This window comes from Cucurbita pepo, chromosome 2 (genome assembly GCF_057944985.1).
Source record: "Cucurbita pepo subsp. pepo isolate OVF chromosome 2, ASM5794498v1, whole genome shotgun sequence".
NCBI classification, from domain to species: Eukaryota; Viridiplantae; Streptophyta; class Magnoliopsida; order Cucurbitales; family Cucurbitaceae; genus Cucurbita; species Cucurbita pepo.
The window spans coordinates 2,648,550-2,669,345 of record NC_141799.1 but is presented as its reverse complement, the minus strand read 5'-3'; the positions used below and the strand labels follow the sequence as shown (position 1 = coordinate 2,669,345).

The 20,796-nt window shown below is 36.3% G+C and overlaps 2 protein-coding genes across 4 annotated transcripts; one reads left to right on the top strand and one right to left on the bottom strand.

The window, feature by feature from the left end:
- Positions 1-13,724: 13,724 nt before the first annotated feature.
- LOC111788890 (homeobox protein knotted-1-like 3) lies at positions 13,725-17,793 on the top strand. 3 transcript variants are annotated; one of them, XM_023669460.2, is made up of 6 exons: positions 13,725-14,648; positions 15,188-15,308; positions 16,072-16,265; positions 16,338-16,469; positions 16,540-16,676; positions 17,355-17,793. In XM_023669460.2, the coding sequence occupies exons 1-6, from the start codon at positions 13,929-13,931 to the stop codon at positions 17,389-17,391; spliced, it is 1,341 nt and encodes a 446-aa protein (XP_023525228.2). In that variant the 5' UTR covers positions 13,725-13,928; the 3' UTR covers positions 17,392-17,793. The 3 variants fall into 3 exon arrangements, with proteins under 3 accessions (XP_023525228.2, XP_023525227.2, XP_023525229.2); XM_023669459.2 differs by having other exon boundaries at positions 17,352-17,793; XM_023669461.2 differs by having other exon boundaries at positions 13,726-14,648; positions 17,363-17,793.
- Positions 17,794-19,412: 1,619 nt separating this feature from the next.
- LOC111787637 (uncharacterized) lies at positions 19,413-20,393 on the bottom strand. The gene is made up of 2 exons (XM_023667656.2): positions 20,388-20,393; positions 19,413-19,805 (listed from the first exon to the last, which is right to left on the bottom strand). Exons 1-2 carry the CDS (start codon positions 20,391-20,393, stop codon positions 19,413-19,415), a joined length of 399 nt encoding a protein of 132 aa, XP_023523424.2.
- Between the last annotated feature and the right edge of the window lie 403 nt (positions 20,394-20,796).

The following is a 20,796-nucleotide window of genomic DNA, read 5'->3' as shown; positions in this document are numbered from 1 at the left end:
TTATAAGGGTGTGGAAACTTCTCTACAACATACGCATTTTAAAATCTTGAGGGGAAGCGCGAAAGGAATAAAGAGGATAATATCTGCTAGCGGTGGGCTTGGGCTGTTACAAAAAGTCAGGCACCGGTGGTATGCCAGCGAGGTCTGGACCTCTAATGAGGTGGATTGTTAGATTCCACATCGGTTGAAGAGGGGAACGAAACATTACTTTTATGCTTGAGCCATGGCTACGTGACTCATAGCCAAATGTTAAATCGGGTTGGGGCACAAACAACCTTTTTTGTTTTGGATTCCAACGATCAAGTACTTCGGCCTCCAGAAGCAGAGACCGAACAACCTCCTAATTGTTGAGGACACATCCGAAGAGTCATAGTAATATTTAGGATTTAATATCTACATGGGAGAGTTGATTCTTAACCATAGTTAAGTGTACACAATATGATCTAAAAATTTACAAATATGTCAAAAATTATAACCAAGGACCAAGTGGATCAAAGATTGACATAAAGTTCATTGAAGAGGAGGATTTATTCGACCATCACTTCCTTTTGAATACGACTAAAAAATATTTGAAATTATCATTAATTATTTATAATATTATCCTAAATAACAGTTGATTAAAGAACCGCAATATTCTTTTCATTTTTATTTAATTTTCATAATATTTTCTAAATTAATAAAAATGTTCTAGAATTTATTTATATATACTTTTCCTAAAATTTTAACAATACTCTTAAATTTTTTAAATTCTTAAAAAATACTCTTACAATTTTTATGGAAACATTAATATTTTATTACAACAATACCCTGGAACTCTTTAGAGGGTTAAAAAAAAAAAATTAAAAAGTTTGGAGATAATCTATAAGGGGTTGGTGTTACGAATCAGAATCGGACTCTACACAATAGTATGATACTGTCCACTTTAAGTATATGCTCTCATGGCTTTGCTTTAGGCTTCCCCAAAAGGTCTCATACCAATGGAGATAGTATTCCTCACTTATAAACTCATAATCAGGTCTCATACCAATGGAGATAGTATTCCTCACTTATAAACTCATAATCTTCCACTAAATTAACCAATATGGGACTCACTTCCAATAATCCTCAACAATTAGTAGGCTCTGGTGGCTTTGCTTTAGGCTTCCCCAAAAGGTCTCATACCAATGGAGATAGTATTCCTCACTTATAAACTCATGATCTTCCACTAAATTAACCAATATGGGACTCACTTCCAATAATCCTCAACAATTAGTAGACCGTTTACATCCCTATAAGTGTGTTATCCACTAAATTAACCAATATGGGACTCACTTCCAATAATCCTCAACAATTAGTAGACCGTTTACATCCCTATAAGTGTGTAAGTGTGTTAATGCTACTTTTGAAAGTTTACGAGTATTTTTTTAGCAGAGTACTAACTCTAAGGGTATTTTTGAACTTTGTAAAAAAGTTGGGTATTAATAAAACTTTTCAAAGTTTGGTATTTTTAAACAAAGTACTAGCGGGTCATCTAAAAACTAACGATAAGGATATTTTTTAGACGTTTTTTTTTTTTTAAATTTTAAGAGTATTTAAAAAAAATACAAAATTTAGAAATATTTTTATTAATTTAACAACATTTTAAGATAAAGTGAGTTATTATGATTTCGGTAAAAACTATACAAAGAATTTAAGTTAGTTGAGTCAGTAGATCAACTAAGACTTTTCGATCTTTTTAATTAAGCGTCGTTAAAAGATGAAAAACGAAAGTTTTTTTGTTCATATAGTAAATATTCGAGACCTTATCTTTAAGATCATTCTTATTTGAATGTGATTCCAGTTTATTTATGTACTTCTCATTTACTCGAGTGTCACAGAAATATTACTCTTTTTAGTCCAGCAATTAAGAGGGTGAAAAATCGAACCACCTACCTTTAAAACGGTAACTGAGTACCCGAGTCTTAACAATATAAAAGGTGAAAAAAATTTAATTTACAAAGGGAAATGACAATGACGGATGATGGGCTTAGTCTTTTAGGGCCAAGCACAGAAGGACGGAGCCTTTGTTTTTTCTCTACCAAACAGATCTCATTTCCCTATTTCAAGTAGAAAATTCGAAATTTCCCTCGAAAAATCACCGTTCACCAGATTTCATTGATATTTTGCTCGCTTGTGGCTCTAGAAATCTGCTCTGCCAGGTACGCCAGATGCTCCAAATACTCTTTTCGTTCTTTTACTATTCCGTAGTGCGCGAATTGAGTGATGAACAATGCAAGCATTTCTTCGTAATTATCCAAATGCTGTAGAACCCTAACTATTTTATCCATTAATTGTTGACCTCTTGATGTTGCTACATTTTATCGATATTGATCTTCACTGTTTATCGATCGATTGTTTCTACTTTGATTGTCATGTCGGTCGATTGATTTTGTTATTCTTTTGAGGCACTTTTTAGGGAAAGCAATCAACAGAGATAATAAGGCATTTCAAAATTAGGCTCTTAAAATTTGCGACATCTGCTTTGTTATTCCGACCTATGATTTAACTTGGTTGACTGTTCATGAATTCATTCCTTCGGGTGAAGAAATTTTGATTCTAAAGGAAAATATCCCTGTAGACAGTAGTACCGATGTAACCGTCCAATTTCACTGTTGGCAGATATTATCTGCTTTAGTCTCTTACGTATTGTCGTCAGCCTAACGATTATAAAACACGTATGTTAGTAAAAGTTTTTCATACCTTTGTAAAAGATGTTTTTGTTCTCACTCCAATCAACGTGGAATCTCAAAATTCACTCTTTTTGAGGGCCTAGCGGGTACACCACTCAATGTCTAGCTTTGATATTATTTGTAACCGCTCAAGCCCGCTGTTGTAAGATATTGTCCGTTTTAGCTCGTTACATATCGTTGTTAGCCTTACAGTTTTAAAACGCGTCTGTTAGGGAGAGGTTTTTACACCCTTATAAAAAAATGTTTCTTTCGTGAGTAGTGTTTTCTTTTCTTTTTCTTTTTTTACCTAATACTGTGTTTGGCTAGAAGTCAATTGGCTGTTTCTTGGAATCAAAGAAGAGGGTAGGAGCTGTAATGGCTTGTGTTGGAGTAGTGTTGGAGTAATGGCAGTAGTAGGTAGCCTGAAAGCTTTGGGACATAGTCGCCCTCTGATTACAGAGTCGAAGAAATGCAAACAATTTACTGTATTGAAAATGAAATTGGAATGGAATTGGGAGCAAAATGTAAGGACTCCAAAGGCTATGTGACAATAATTGTAGACACCCACTTTATTACATCTTCAAATACTTCGTTTTAAAGTATCTCAAAATATATTTTTATTTCAATGAAAGGTCGTGCTTTCGTTGATATAAAAATAAAAGAAGGTACGGGGAATGCCAAAAAGAACACTCCAAAGGAGGTTGAGATAAAATGAAAGAAAACATGGGAATACCAAAAAAAACACCCAAGCCCACTGCTTTCCGGCTTCCCTCAAGGTTTTAAATCGTGTTTACTAGGGAGAGGTTTCCACGCCCTTATAAGAAATGTTTCGTTTCCCTCTCCAACCAATGTGGGATCTCACAATCCACCTCTCTTGGGGGCCTAGCATCCTCGGTGTCAGGCTCTAATATCATTTATAACAACTTAAACTCAAAGAGAACAATATCTACCAACGGTGATGACTTGAGTACCTTGGAAGAAGTTTTATTTCCGGTGTTTGGACAATATCTACTTTTAGGATGCCAAAGTGATGTCCTTATCCTCTTTTGATATTTGGTTTCTTACAGTGCATGCACACGGGCCTTTGTGTATAATGATGTGAAGTGCTTTCACAATCAACACTTTTTTTTAACCTCGTCAAGATTTTAATGGTCAATTCTCTTCTCTTTTGTTGATGAAACTTGAGGAACAATGAATATAAATAAATATATGTATGGAGGTGTTCTTTTTCTGCCCTTTGGTTACAATCACTCCATCCGAGAATTCCTTATTCATCCCACCTTGTTCACAACCCCCAAAACATTTATACACTTAGACCAATATTCTTTGATTGCCTTAAATTATTAAACAGTTATGTCCCATCGTGAATTTAGTGTATGGCCTTTGAGGCTGCTTCCCAATGCTTCATAGAACGATGCCAATATCGTTCTCAGTTCCTCTGCCACGTGCAGTGCAATCTATGTCATGCAAAGGGGAAATATGCTTCTTCTTGTAGTGTTTGTCTTTATAAATTCTTAATTTTAAATGTTTGAGATGGTCCCACCAATAATAAAGGATATTTTTATTTACTTTTTTTTTTAGCAGAATGGTTTGACGCTGCATTAGAATAGCAATGAAAACACAACATCAAAGGCCATGTTTGTTCATAGCATACGTCCTTTATTGCCCTTTTTTTTCTTCACCTATCTTATCACCTCCATTAAATGGTGGGACAGCTGGAAAGAGTGGACTACTTTTTACCCATTTTAGCCCTTTTTCCTCTCCTCTTAACAGTTCCTCCCGCTTTGGATCTGCCATTAGCGAAGTTTTGTTTTGGCTGTGAGATCACACGTCGAATAGAGAGGAACAAAACATTACTTATAAAGTTGTGAAAACCTCTCTCTAATGTGATCTAAAACAGTGAGACTAACAGTGATACATAACAGACTAAAGCGGACAATATCTATTAGCAAAAGGTTTTGGTTGTTACATTGATTTTGATTTTATAACATTTTGTATAAGAAAAATGATCGATCTAAGAGTTCTCGGTACTGTTCAACTACCCTATAGGAAGAAAAAAAAAATAGTAACGATTGGCATGCTTGCAATAGCTCATGATACTTGGTTTGGTTGATAATTTCCATAGTAAAAGAAAGTTGCTAAAGATGAAAATACTGTTGGAGTTCATAAACATCATTTTTCCTATCCTAAGTTTGAATACTTTTGTTGTTAATATGTGGAGGGAGTGGGTGTGGAATCACAAAGACTGATAGACAAGTGGGTTGTGGTGGTCCATGCAAAATGGTGGCTTTTGTGTTAAGTGATGGGAGTGGTCCATAGAGCAAAAGCCTAATCTGGAGCGCCAAGAAACATGTGTGTGGAAGACATGGATGGATGGATGGATGGATGGATGGATGTGGGCTCTCTATCTATTCTAAAGACAAACTCATCAAAGAAAAACCTCAAAACAGAAAGACCTAATGATATGACTTCCTCACACTCCCATCTTGTCAATCACCATTTCACCATCATCATCATATCATCATCTTGTCATTTACATCTCAACAAGTTCACCCATCTAATCACAGCACACACACACAGCCTTTTAATGTTTTGTACTCTACTGCCTCTTTCTCCTTTGGGTCTGTAGGACACAGAGAGTGGCAGCATTGTAGCCTTTTTATTTGAATTCTCTAATCCATTTTTGACACAACTGCGCCCTCAAAAGCTGATTTAAACAGTCCCACATCGTAAAGTGTCTGTTTCTTTTCCATACGTTATATCAATTTTGGATAAGGCTTTGTGTTTGTGGGGGCACTGGTGTACTGGTCAACACCGTTTTTTCACGCGTATTTGCAACTAACCTTATGCACACGCTGCCTCCCCCCAGTAGCTTTCATTTCAACTAACTAGTGATTTTGATTGCCATATCCTTTGTCTGTTGTGTTATATCATTCCAATTTAAATTAATAATGGCCCTTCAGCTAGGACATACACGGTGAATTTCTTTTGAAGTGAAGGTCATAAATTCGAGTATTCCTCTTTAGTTTGAAGAACACAACAAAATTGTTTTTCAAATTCTACGAAGTAGTGATTTTGATTGTCATACCTTTTGTCTGTTAGATCATTTCAATTTAAACTAGTAATGACCCAGACATGGTGAATTTCTTTTGATAAATTCGAATATTCTCCTCTAGTTTGAAGAACACAACAAAATTGTTCTTCAAACTCAACAAACTAGTGATTTTGATTGTCATACCTTTTGTTTGTTGGATCGTTCCAATTTAAATTAGTAATGGCCCTTCAATCGGTCAGGACAGGGTGAATTTCTTTTGAAAGTCATAAATTCGAATATTCACTTCTAGTTTGAAGAATACAACAAAATTGTTCTTCAAACTCATAAATTTGAATTGTCGTTTGAAAGACAACAATTATTCTTTAAACTCAAATCGAACTTGGAAAGGCGTAGAACGAAGATTTGAGAGGTCTGTAAGAAAGGAAGTTTGATGAGATGGGAATTCAAAGAAGTGTGGTTTGAAGTTAGTGAGAGCCTTGTATTTATCATCTACTTCCTTTGTTAGGTTGATGACCTTTTTTTGTAAAGGCCTCTTCCAAAAGGAATGGTACCCCACGTCTTGTCCTAACCAAATTATGAGTCTAGGACAAAAGGCAAACCACATCTATACGTTCTTCTTTTATGTCTATCCATGCTTGCTTGTGACTCTCGTAAACAAGCATTTTCCCCCCCTTCCCTTTTCCTTTTTCCATCTCATTAAATTCTCTTGGAATGTTAGGTCACTTCCATCAATAGTTGAAATGGTCTTTGACTGAACCTATATCCACTTAGAAAGGACATGGTGGGTTAATATTAATGGATTATCACATATTATTTGACCTCATAGCGTACTGAAGTGTGAAATTCTACATCGATTAGAAAGGGGAGAAGTATTCCTAGTAAATGTGTTTTCAAACCTTAAGGGGAAGCTCAGAAGAGAAAGCTCAAAGAGAACATTATCTATTAGCGGTGGGTTTGGGCTGTTACATAAAGTCACCCATCCAAGACCACGGATATACCATTAATAATGGGGTAAGCAATAAAGACAATCCAATCATCGCACCCACTTCCATCAAATTATAGTTGGAGGCGTGAAAACGTACACCTCAACAATATTCATATCATATGTTTTCTCTCTCCTTTTGTACAAGTGGATTGAATGAATAGAGATATATGCTTTTGGTAGGGATTAGCTCGTATTCATAAATCAAGCCAAAGTTATACTATCTACTCAGGAAAAAATCACTTGACAGTATGTCGGCTAGCTTTAACATTTTTAACATTTGCAAGAACTTTGAAAACATCATCTCGTTTATTAAGTCACCATTACATTTCATCAAATCTGAATGAAGCTTTTAGAACGGTGGAAGAGATGGTAGAAGAGGAAGCTTTTAATATTATTGAATAAGCCCTAAAATCCAAGATTGGTTTGTAGTTTTTGTTGGTAGGTTAGGTTAGCTCAGCTCGTGTGAAACGTGTGGGGCCAACAGTAGCGTGGAAGAGACAATGGTTGGCGGAGCGTGATAGGTTGACGGTCACAGTCGGTTTTTTTACCAAAGCCCAAAAGGGTGGCGGATGTCCCATGAAAACCCTTCCCTTCCCTCCATTTCTTTTATTTTATTTATTATTATTATTTTTTTTTTTTTTGTGTGTTTTCTTTTCACGTCTCTCTCCATTTTTTATGAATAATTTTCTAGAGGTTTGATGTTTATTTGTGTTAAATTACATCTTTATAATTAATAATTTTGAGCTTGTTAGAATTTAAACTATGATTTTAGAGTTATAATTAGTCCTAATATGATAAAATCTTTAGTAGAGACTTTTTATAAGAATTTTATTAAATTATAAGGATGGTTTAGGAAATTTTATTGGTTCTTAAGACACTCGAGTAAATGAAGGGTATATGAATGAATTTGGACCGTTCTCAGTAAGTGCGATATTGATGATAGAATGACTAAGAAATACTGAAAATAATTGAAAGTCACTGCCTACGTCAACAAAGTGCACTTTCTTTCTCGGTAGCTCAATCATAGGAATTCTATTGTTAAATAAGTTTTGTTGTGAGAAACTCTATATTGAGTGATCTCTCGAGAATTTCATAGCATGTAGACATCCAATTACAATTTTAAGCTTCATTTATATAATGAAGCACATGAATTTGTGAATGTGTTCTAAAGCTACAGCTACATGTGGTAGGTTAGACTATGAGTTTATCCCTAATTCATTTTTTTTAATTATGATTTTACATATTAATCACAAAATCGAATATTTATGAAATTTTAGAATTAGATATTCAAAATCAAGAATTCAAGCTACTATAAAATATTTTTAAATAGCTCAGTGAAATAAATCTAAATTTTTAGTTTAACCCAGAAATATATATATATATATTTAAGAGAGAGTTTAAATTTTTTTTTTTTAATATTTGACAAATAAAAATAATTTTAAATTTTATATGGTGTTTTGAAAATATCTTTAAATTTTAAAAAAAGTCTTGAAAATACCCTTCAAAAATTTAAAACTTCTATTATTAATTTTGGATGGACACTGTTAATTTCTAAAACTTTTTAGAAAATCTAAAATTTTTTTAAAGTATTTAAAAAATAAACTTAGTTTTCAGAGAAGGTTTCTTAATTTTTTTAAAAAAAAAATTTAAAAGTATTATTAAAAATTTAAGTATTTTTAGACCAATTATAAAATTTAATGATATTTTTATTAATTAATTAGTAATTTAACATAAAAATAGGATATAAAAAATGGGAGTTAGAAGAGAGAGGGAAGGAGGAAGGCATGGAAACAAACAGGGAGTGACAGATTGACAGGAATTAAAAGAAAAGAAAAAGATAATTAATCCTTTTATTTTTCTTTTTATTCCTTTTATTTCTTTCATTAAAAGATAAAATAAAAAATTGAAGAAGAAAAATACCATACGTGAGTTTTGAATTATCCACGTGGAAAATATAATATCCGAAGTAGACGTAATAGGAGATAGTTGGTTCCAGCCCTGTTGGCATAATATAAAGATACCAATTAGAAAAATTCATAATTTTCCACAAGAAAAGACGTTAAAAAGAAGAGTTCTCTAATACATATTTTCCCACCCCAAGACTTTGAATATTATAAAACAATTAAATGTTGCCCCCAAAATTCCTCTAATCCGATGCGGACAATTCTACCCCTATGCTCTTCTAATTAATTTGGCCTCTTCTTTCTATATCATTGAATTTTCAAACCCTAGCGTTTATCATGGAATCTGAACGCCTGGTAATAATGATGCATCCTTGGGTTATAATTCTTTTTTACCGCACTCTAAATTCAACTCATTGACCACTTACCTTATTTTTTTACCCCCCCCCCCCCCCCCCCCCTCTCTAGGTTGCCCTGGAGGTGGACCAACTTCAGGGCCCATTTACAGTAACTGCTTATTTTACATTAAGAAAATAAAAGTAAAAATTGTGATAGTTTTTTAACTCGCTGTCAAGTTTTTAACTCGTACGTTACACTTAATGAAATATGTTCATGTTGATAGAAAAAATTATGTTAAAAATCTATTAATGTGACACTCAAGTAAAAGAGAGGTACATGAATGAATCAAGATCATACCGGATTAAGAGCTATTTTAAAAATATAATGACTACGGAAAGACTTAAAAAAAAATTGGAAGTCACTATTTATATTAACAAGTTACACCTTTTGGTTGACTCAATCACAATAACTCTATAATTTGTTGAGAATTAATTTAATTTAGTGGAAGATCGAGTGTTTACAAGCGATGAATACTATCTTTATTGATATGAGGCCTTTTAGGGAAGCGCAAAGCAAAGCCATGAAAGCTTATGCTCGAGGACAATATCATCTATTGTGGAAAGTCGTGATTCCTAACGTAGTTAAGCGTACTTTGTTTTGAATAATTCTATGTTGAGCGATCATTAGGATTTAATTTGTATTTTAATTAAAACTTTAAATTACAAATTTTGCTTATATGGTTTGAATAAAATTAGAATTGATATAACAAAATCCCACAATATATTCCATAATTTATTGTAATTTCGTCCAATTATAAAACTAATTATGATAATTAAAAAAATTTAAAAAGTAAATAAAACAAAATTTAAAATTTAATGTTGAAAATTTCAATGATGTGGGGGGGGGGGGGGGGGGGGTGGGGGGGTGGGGTAGGTAAAACCAAGCAGGGGACCATGGTTTTCTCGCGTAGACCGCCATTAAAACCAAACAGTACTACTTTTCTTTTATTTTTTTATTTTTTAAATTATTCAGAGGAGGCCTAGTTAGTGGACCCCACCTACTGTTTGGGCCTCCAATCTCCACGCATGGGCCCCACCCGAGCAGAGCGCCCCAAAGTGGGGACCACTCCACGGTTCGCATTCATTTCAGCCGGCGGCTGTCAGAATGATCAAGGAATTCCCCCTTATGGTCCCCAGTTCTCCTTTCGCCACGTTTCCGCTTCTCATTCGTTTATCTCGAGCGTGCTTGCCTTGGCGGTCCCCACATGTGGTCCAAACGACCACTGAACGACGCGTGTCAACCAGTCGCTATCCCGCGAGTGGTGGAGAGATAACCAACGTAATCAATGGTCCCCTACACCTTTTTCTTTTAGTTTTTTTCCCTCTCCTTTGCCACTGGCTCAGCCGGTCATTTTATCTAACGCGAAAACCGGCCACTTCTTACTTCCCCAACCGGTGGCAGGTGGAACGGGTAAAGTAAAATTAGGTAAATAAATTATATTTTTGCGTACGTGGTCGTAATTTTTTAATTTTTTAATGGGTTAGTTCGGTCACCCGCGCCCGAGTGGATGACGTGGCAACCACGCTCCAAAACTCGGGGGGACATTAACGAACTTCCACTTCCCTCCTAGATACACTGTCTACTTTATATAATGGAATGGGAACTACTTTTAATAAAGCCTTTTTTTAATCATTATTAATTTAATTTAATCCCAAACTTTTATGTTTAAGCCATGATTTTCACTGAACTAATTGTTTTTAACCTCCTCACGTGTAGTGTGATTACCTTGTTAATTACTCTATAATCTTATTTATTTCTATAAGTCGTATTTAATTTTAAGTAACAGTCGACAAGAAGTAGACGTATTACGATATCCCGATAAAGGAGTGTGAATAAAAGAACAAATATCACATTTGAATGTGTAAAAACCCAACTCCACCGCTGTGCTTTGACCCGTTATGTATTGTCGTTAGTCTCATGGTTTTAAATGTGTCTATTATAGAGAGGTTTTTGCACTCTTATAAGGAATGTTTCGTTCACCTCTCCAACCGATGTGCGATCTCACAATCTACCTCCCTCCCCCTTTTAGGCCCAACATTCTCGCTGGCACACCGTCCAATGTCTGGCTCTCTCACAATCCGTCTCCATTGGGGGCAAGCGTCCTTCTTAGCACATCGCTTGGTGTCTAGCTCTGATATCATTTGTAACGGCTCAAGCCCACCACTAACAAATATTGTCTGCTTTGGCCCATTACGTATCGTCGTTAGCCTCATGATTTTAAACGTGTCTACTAGAGAGAGACTTCCATACCCTTATAAGGAATGTTTCGTACCCCTCTCGAACTGATGTGCAATCTAACAATCCACCTCCCTCCCTGTTTGGGGGCCCAACGTCCTCGCTGGCACACCACCCAGTGTCTGGCTCTCTCACAATCCACTCCCATTGGGGGTAAGTGTCATCGCTGATACATCACCTAGTATTTGGCTCTGATATCATTTCTAACAACTCAAGCCCACCACTAACAAATATTGTCTACTTTTGCCCGTTACGTATAATCGTAACCTCACAGTTTGAAAACGCATCTACTAGGGTGAGGGTCTAGCTCTACTATGACTAGTGTCGAACACCATTTATAGTAGGTTCAAGCTAACTACTAACAGATATTGTCCTCTTTATCTCCTTACGTATCACCTTCAGCCCACGATTTTAAAATGCGTCTACTAGTGAGAAGTTTCAACATCCTTATAAGAAATGTTTATTTCCCTTCTCCAACCAACGTGAGGATCTCACATATTCTAAATTCTAACACGTGGGAAGTCACAATCATTGTAAGAAAAGAGGAATATACACTACTTTGAATGTCACACCATCTTCTGCTCGTATAATCAATCACAATCATCGTTCAACCATTAAAAGGTCGATAACTATAGATTATCAATTAATTTTAATGAGGTGGATTAATTTTATATAAGCTCGAAAATAAAGTTCTGAGTACGATTCTAATTTAAGGTTGTCTTCGTGTAATATATTCTACACTATAATAATCATGAATATGTAATAAAAATTAAAAGTCGTACCTTTTTAATCAAAACATTTAATTTTAATGATCATAATAAGACTTTATGTTAAATAAAGAATAAATATAGGTTTTAATTGGCGTGACACGTTAACGAGGGACCAACCTAAATAAAGTAGGAATAAAAGGAAAAAAACAAGATTCCAATGTATTTAAAATAATTAATTAATGCGTAGACGGCTGTTGGGTATCTCCAAAACACGTAGCACATAAGATATTTTACAATTATTATTAAATCCACCTCCCCAATTTTTTCCTAAATTAATAAAAATATCAATAAATTTTATATTTTATTTTTAAAAATGTTTTTAATAATATTATTAATTTTAAAAAAATTAAAAATACATTTATAGTTAATTTTAAATGAGACGATAATATTTTGTTTTTAAATAAATATCATTGAATTTTTAAAAAAATTTTATTAAATCTTTTAAATATAGGCTATAATTTTCAAAATATCTCTAATTTTTTTTAAAAAAATTTAAATATACCTTTCCACTCTCGAAATTTTTGAATATTTTTATTAAAAGTTTAGAAGTATTATTAAAAAAATTAAAAAAAAAACCGTTTAAATATATTTTTATTAATTTAGCATTTTTTTTACATTGAAAATTTATAATTAATTAAAATATTATTTTGAACAACAACCAATAATATTTATATATAAAAAAAAGATCGAAATGAGATAACATAATGTTTTGTACGGTGGCACTGAGATGCATACCACGTGCAACCACACGCGCTAGGTTATCTTTCTACGCACTTATTAGTCTCTCAGATTTCCATTGAATTCAAGCGATTTATGCAACGTATATCGAATAGTTACTAAGGTATAAACTCGAGCACAACTCAGCTATTTATGTCGTTATATTATCTCAACTAAAAGGCCAAATGCTGAAGTCTCACATTCACTTATCTCAAGTAAGAATATAATTACTAAGATGTCAATCTGAACACAATTCAACTACTTCAAGACATTGAAGGCTCGTTACATTTGGTCATTAGCCTTATAATTTTAAATTGCATCTGTTAGGGAGATGTTTTCACACCCTTATAAGAAGTATTTCGTTCCCCTCTCCAACGGATGTGGAATCCCAAAATCCACCTCTTGAGAGCCCCAACGTTCTCGCTGGCACACTATCCGGTGTCTGACTTCGATACCATCTGTAACAGTCCAAGCCCACCGTAAACAGATATTGTCCACTTTGGCTCAGCCCCACGGTTTTAAAATGCGTCTTTTAGGGAGAGGTTTCCACACCCTTATAAGAAATGTTTCATTCTCTTCTCTAACCGATGCGAGATCTCACGTTATATTATTGACCAAAATGTTAGATGCTTGCTCGAATCTCACCTCCACTTAACGTTAAGTAAAATATAACTACATTACAAATCAACTGGTTTATATGACTATATTACAAATCAAAATGTCTGCTCAAATCTCATATCAAAAGAAACATCAACTTGAACATAGTTCAACCACTTTAAAACATTATATTCTCGACTAAGACGTTCCAAACTCAAATCTAAATATAATTATTAAACGGATAACTCGACACTAGTTCAAAAAAAAAAAAAAAAAAAAAACATAACGAGATCATTTTTTTTTTTTTGTGTGGTACGATGTTCTTGTTTTTTTTGTTTATAGTAGAAGACTTGTAGAGGTAGAAAGAACCTCTTCTCCTTTTCTCTCTCTCTTCTATCCAATCTTGTGTTCCAATCACCATTGGAAAAACCTTTCCCTCTCCTCTTTCTCTCTCCTCTCCATTATTTCTGATTACTGCAACAAATTCAACTGTAAATCTTCTCTTTCTTCCTCCTTTACAGGATCGACCGCCATGGCCGCTACTTAATCACTAATTCCCTTCCCTTTTCTCTCTGCTCTTCCATGGCGTATCACAATCCCCTCTCCCACGACCTTCCCCTCCACTTCTCCGACCAACAACCGCCGCAGAATCAACCACTTTCCGATGCCTCTTTGCGTACCATTCTCCCGGACCCCAAATCCCACCACCACCACCACCACCACCCGCCGCAAACGGCACCGAATTGGCTTAACAACGCACTTCTCCGTAACCAAAACCCCCATTCTCACTACTCTACCGACACTACCACCACCGCCACCGCCGCCGTCAATACCAATTTCCTCAACCTTCACACCACAGCATCCAATTCCACTGTTTCTCACTCGTCTAACCAATGGCTCTCCCGTCCGATTCTCCAAAGAAACCACAGCGATGTTATTGATGATGTCGCCACCGCCGGTGACGCTATGATCGGTGCCGCTAATGATGCCAATAGCGGCGATGGATTGAACAAAAGCGACGGCATGACGGTGGAACCTGGCGGCGGCGGTAGTGGTGGTGGTGGAGAAGGGGTTTTGAATTGGCAATATGCTCGTTACAAAGCCGAGATTCTTGCTCATCCGCTTTATGAACAGCTGCTTTCAGCTCATGTCGCTTGTCTTCGTATCGCCACGCCCGTCGACCAATTGCCGAGGATTGACGCGCAGCTCGCTCAGTCTCAGAATGTTGTCGCTAAGTACTCCGCCTTGGGCCACACCGCGCCGCTCATGGTCGGCGACGACAAAGACCTCGATCAATTCATGGTATATTCCCTCTAATTTCTTCCTCATTTAATCTTTTCACAATTTTTTTGGATTCGAATTGCTGTTTTTACCAGAAATTGTTCTAAATTTCTGGCTTGATTCAATTTCTAGAAGAACTGGATGAACTGCTAATGGATAAATTAGTGGTTCATAATTTCACTTGCAACTTGGAGACTGCCATAATTAGTATGGCAGATATGGTAATAAATAACTAGAATCTGCCATTTAATTGAGCTACCAAGCTTTTTACAACGTATGGACAAATTGTAAAGACAGTAACCAGAAATTATTTTTGTGTCGGTTGTTCTGTCGCTTGCTCATGTTTTTTGTTTCAGTTGTACTCTCTGGCTGCTTGGGTCGAGAAAATTTATGTCGTTGCAGTGCAGCTGAGAATTGGCTGCTCTGTCTGATTGTTGATATTGATTTATGAACATTTATTTAGATGCTTAAATGAGTGAGTGAAGATTATAAACTGAGATTTGGAGGTTGTTTAAATGGTTGTTTGATTGGTTTGTTTTGTTACTATGTTCGTGTTGCAGACGCATTATGTTCTTTTGCTTTGCTCGTTCAAAGAACAACTCCAGCAACATGTTCGTGTCCATGCCATGGAAGCTGTAATGGCTTGCTGGGACATCGAGCAGTCGCTTCAAAGTTTAACAGGTATAAGCTCAGTGCTAGCAGATATTGTTATTTTTCGACTTTTTGTTTTAGGTTTTCTCTCAAGGTTTTTAAAATGCGTCTGTTAGCAGAGGTTTCCACTCTTTTATAAATAATGCTTCGTTCTCCATGAGGGATCTCGTAATCTATTGCCCTTCGAGGTCCAACGCCCTTCGAGGTTCCACCCCCTTCGGAGACTAGCGTTCTCGTTGACATTCGTTCCTCTCCTCAACTGATGTGTGAATTCGTGGGATCTCACAATCCACCCCTTTTCGAGGCCCAGTATCTTTGTTGGCACTCGTTACTCTCTCCAACCGATTTGGGATCTCACGATCCACCCCTTTCATGGACCAACGTCCTCGTTGGCACTTGTTCCTCTCTCCCACTGATGTGAGATCTCACAATCTACCCCCTCCGAGGTCCAGCATCCTTACTAGCACTCGTTCTTCTCTCCAACCGATATGGGATCTCACAATCCACCCCCTACATGGACCAGCATCCTCACTGGCACTCGTCCCTCTCTCCAACCGACGTGAGATCTCACAATCCACCCCCATTAGATGCCAGCATCCTCGCTAGCACTCGTTCCTCTCTCCACTCGATGTAGGATCTCATAATTGTAATCCTTAGCTCCGTGAAAACGCTCTTTAATGAAACTTTAGCTCTCGCTAGTCGTGATCAAGGAACCACCTGTTTTGTTTTGAGCTCAGTGTTTTAGCTAGTGATCATATTTAACAGCAAAGTTGTATTGTTTTCACCACATTAGGAGTTTCACCCGGCGAAGGCACGGGAGCGACAATGTCGGACGACGACGACGACCAGGTCGATAGCGATGCAAATTTGTTCGAAGCCAGCTTAGATTGTCCTGACACCATGGGATTTGGGCCTCTTATTCCCACAGAAACTGAGAGGTCCTTGATGGAAAGGGTCAGACAAGAACTGAAGCATGAATTAAAAGCGGTACTGAATGTTATATTACATTAATGTTTTGCTTTTAAAACATGTTCTGTTCCTGAAGCTTTTTTCCGACAGGGTTACAAGGAGAAAATTGTGGATATAAGGGAAGAAATTCTGAGAAAAAGGAGAGCTGGAAAGCTCCCTGGTGATACCACCTCTGTTCTAAAACAATGGTGGCAATCACATTCAAAGTGGCCTTATCCTACTGTAAGTTGAGCTCATTTACACAATTTTAATGTGTTTGGAACATTAATGGTTGATTTTCTGGCCTTTTTAGGAGGAAGATAAGGCAAGGTTGGTGCAAGAAACTGGTCTGCAATTAAAACAGATAAACAATTGGTTCATTAACCAGAGGAAGCGAAACTGGCATAGCAATCCTTCGAGTTCTACAAACTTGAAAAGCAAACGCAAAAGGTATGTATCTTTTTCCCGACCCCTCATATACGGTAACAACTTAAGTCCACTCTCAGCAGATATTGTCTTTTTTGGGCTTTTATTTCTGGATTCTCCCGTTTTGAAAAAACGTATACGCTTCCCCCGAGCTCACTGCTAGCCGATAGTGTCCTCTTTGTGCTTTCCCTTGTAGGCTTCCTCCAAGGTTTTAAACCGCGTATACGCTTCCCCCCAAGATTTTAAACACATGTATACTAGGGAGATCCATCTCCCTTGGGAGCTCAGCGCTCTCAATGGCACAATGTCGGTGTCTGGCTCTAATACCATTTGTAATAGCCCAAGCCCACCACTACCAGATATTGTCATCTCTCGGCTTTCCCTTCTAGGATTCCCCTAAAAAATTTTAAACACGTCCACCAGGGATAGGTTTCCACACCCTTATAAGTCGTTCCCCTCTTCAACCGGTGTAGGATGTCACACACATTTAAAAAAACTACCCTTAAGAGTAGAAAAATCAACGTATCTAAATAGCATTCTAGTCAACACAACGTAGATTTTTCATCCCATTCTTAGTTTTGAAACGCCTATGATCACAACTTTTACAAGAATATTTTTTATAATTTAATTTAATTTAATTTAATTTATTATTATTATTTTTTTTAACTCGTGTAACTTGCACCAACCTTAATTTGAAAGAAGTAATGCAGGTGAAAACAGCAGCGACCGTTTCAAATGACTTTGGTTCAACAGCCAACAAACTCCTGTTTAACACTTAGCTGCAGCATATGAACCCACCCCATACTAATTGTTGGAGTTATATTCATTTATAGCTTGCAAAACGAACATAGTTATCGCTTTCACCGAAGAAGCTCGGGATGGAACTAAAACAGGACGGGAATGGGGACGGAGAAATATATGTCGTGTGACACGCAAGCATAAGGATCGGAAAAAATAGGTACTCGACTTTATTTTTCACAAAAAAAAAAAAAAAAAAAAATAGAAGTTGATATTTAGGAGTATATTAATGGAAATGAATTGGATACTCCACATGGATTGGAGTTATGATTTTTGTTTACCTTCTTCATGTGTATGTGTATAAAAAAGGTGAGGGGGTTATATGGGTGTACAGTTTTCATAATCTTTGCATTGTTCCTTACAGTATAATATATGCTGAAGTTTACTATAAAGGGTATCATATATGGAAGACGAATCGAACCCATTCGTACGGTTTGAGTTGGGTTATGAACTTGAGTTGGTCTGGATTAGATTCAAACAAATGAAAATTTGACGAGTTGGGTTGGTTTATGATTTTCTTAGAAGTTTGTTTGAGTTGAATGAGACGGTGAGATCTCATATCGGTTGGAGAGGTGAACGAGCATTCCTTATAGGGGTGTAGAGACATCTTCCCTAACAGACATGTTTTAAAACAGCGAGGACATGTAAGGGGGTTAAAACGGACAATATCTACTAGTAGTGGGTTTGGATTGTTACAAATGGTATTAGACCTAAGCACCGGGCGATGTGCTAGTAAGGATGCTAGGTCCTTAAAGGATGGATTGAGAGATCTTACATCGGTTGGAGAGGGGAACGAGCATTCCTTATAGGGGTGCAGAAACATCTTCCCTAACACGTTTTAAAACAGTGAGAACACGTAAGGAGCTAAAGCGGACAATATCAAGTAGTAGTGGGTTTGAACTGTTACAAATGGTATCCGAGTTAAGGGACGATGTGCTAGCAAGGATGCTAGATCCTTAAAGGATGGATTGTGAGATCCTACATTGGTTGGAGAGGGGAACGAGCATTCCTTATAGGGGTATAGAAACATTTTCCCTAACGGACGCTTTTTAAAACAGTGAGGACACGTAAGGAGCTAAAGCGGACAATATCTAGTAGCAGTGGGTTTGAACTGTTACAAATGGTATCAGATGCACAGTGGGTTTGAACTGTTACAAATGGTATCAGAGCTAAGCATCGGATGATGTGCTAGCAAGGATGCTAGGTCCTTAAAGGGTGGATTGTGAGATCCAGTTGGAGGGAAACGAGTTATTCCTTGGAGGGGTGTGGAAACCTCTTCTTAATCTATGCTTTTTACATATTAATATTTTATTTTTTATTAAAAAAATTGAATAAATGATATAAATAACCCGAACCAACTCAACCTTCCAACCTATTCATATGAATTTATGATTTGGGTTAGATTTAAATAAATGAAAATTTGGTCAGTTAAGTTTATTTTAAATATATTTTTTTTTTTTGTTTATGATACGAGCATATATATATATATATATATATATATATATATATATTTATTTATTTATTTATTTATTTATTTTTATTTATGGGTTAAGACTTTGAAGTGTAACTTTAAAAAAATATATATTGAAATTAAAATTTTAATCTTAAGTAAATAGATATTTTATATATTAATAAAGTATTATTATTAAAAAAATTGAATAAATGATTAATTCAAACAATTTTATTTTAGATAAAGTATACCAATTTTCTCTAAAAAGAATTAATTTTTTTAGAAAAATTAATAATAAATTGGCCATAAAAACTAATTTTATATTTTATTAAAAGTATATATTTTCCAGTAAGAATCCGAAAATTCAAATTCTCTAAACTAAAAAATTAAATTACAAGGTTTTAGTATTATACAGTTACAATCAATGGAGATTCCCGTCCCCACCGTTTCAAAATATCACGAGATTTACAGGCGGCGGCGGCGGCAGCGGTGGTAATGCTAATCACCAGTCCTCATTTCGCGGGCGAAAGTCTCCGGGAAGTCGGCGGAGACGCCGGCAATCTGGAAGCGAAATCCCTAATCGGAAACTCATCATCATCCCGAACCTGTTCGTCCTCGAAATTAAGCGCATAGCTAGAAGGATCGTATCGGAAATCGGCGGAGTGATGGTACCGGCGGCGAGACCTGCCGATCCGAGCGACGAGATTCCTGCACATTCCTCGAAGCTCCGGGAACTCTGCGGCCATTGATTTGAGCGGCGATCTAGGGGTTCTTGGAGAAGAATCGTCTTCGTTTTCGAGGAAATCGCCATGATCGCGACGGAAACAGAGGATTGAGGATTTGAGCTTGCGAGTAAATGAAAATGGATGGTAGTGGTTCAACATCATGAAGAAAATGGCTGTGTTCTGCAAAGTGATGGAAGTGGGAGAGAGAAATGGAAGAAATATATAGAGCGATGGATGAGATTCAAAGAGGAGAAATTTGCGGCAGTTTTCTCTGATTTGGTTTTTCAATTAAAATTTTATGTATTTAATTAAATTCATCAATTTTAAAAAACTAATTTGGGTTATATTTAACTTTTTATTTTTTTATTTTTATTGTTACGAGTATATTTATTTTAATTTTTTATTATTTATTGTCTTGACTCTTATAAATAATATTTTTATTACGTAGGATGTAATTGTGAGAATAGACGGTGCTTTGGAGAGGGGAACTAAATATTTTAGTTATAAGAGTGTGGAAATATTTCTAATAGATGCGTTTCAAAATCGTGAGGTAGACAGCAATATATAACGGGCCAAAGGTTTGGTATGTTATAAATGGTATCAGGGTCAGACACCGAATGGTGTGTCAGCGAGGACATTGGACCCTTAAGGATGTGGAAACCTCTCTCTAATAAATGCGTTTTAAAATCGTGAGGCTCATGACAATACGTAACGGACTAAAGCGGACTTAAACTATTTTCCTTTCGTCTATTACTCACTTACCGTCATGCTCGTTTATCTTAATTAATCATGTAACGACCCATATCCCCCGCTAGATATTGTTCTCTTTGGACTTTTCCTTTCGAGCTTCCCCTTAAGGCTTTAAAACGCATATACTACAGGAAGGTTTCCACACCCTTTAAAGGGTGTTTTGTTCTCCTCCCCAACCAATGTGGGACATCACAATCCACCTCCCTTCGAGGCCCAGCGTCCTCGCTGACACTCGTTCCTTTCTCCAATTGATGTGGGACCGCCACCAAATCCACCCCCCTTTGGGTCCTAGTGTCCTTACTGGCACACCGTCTTGTGTATACCCCATTTGGAGAACACCAAGAAGGCTGACACATCATCCAGTGTCTAGCTCTGATACCATTTGTAACGACTCAGATTCACCGCTAGCAAATATTGTCCT

Coding starts and splice junctions, on each gene's coding strand:
- LOC111788890 (XM_023669459.2), top strand. CDS start 13,929: ATGGCGTATCACAATCCCCTCTCCCACGACCTTCCCCTCCACTTCTCC. Junction 15,309..16,071: donor GTCGCTTCAAAGTTTAACAG/GTATAAGCTCAG, acceptor TCACCACATTAG/GAGTTTCACCCGGCGAAGGC. Junction 16,266..16,337: donor TGAAGCATGAATTAAAAGCG/GTACTGAATGTT, acceptor TTTTTCCGACAG/GGTTACAAGGAGAAAATTGT.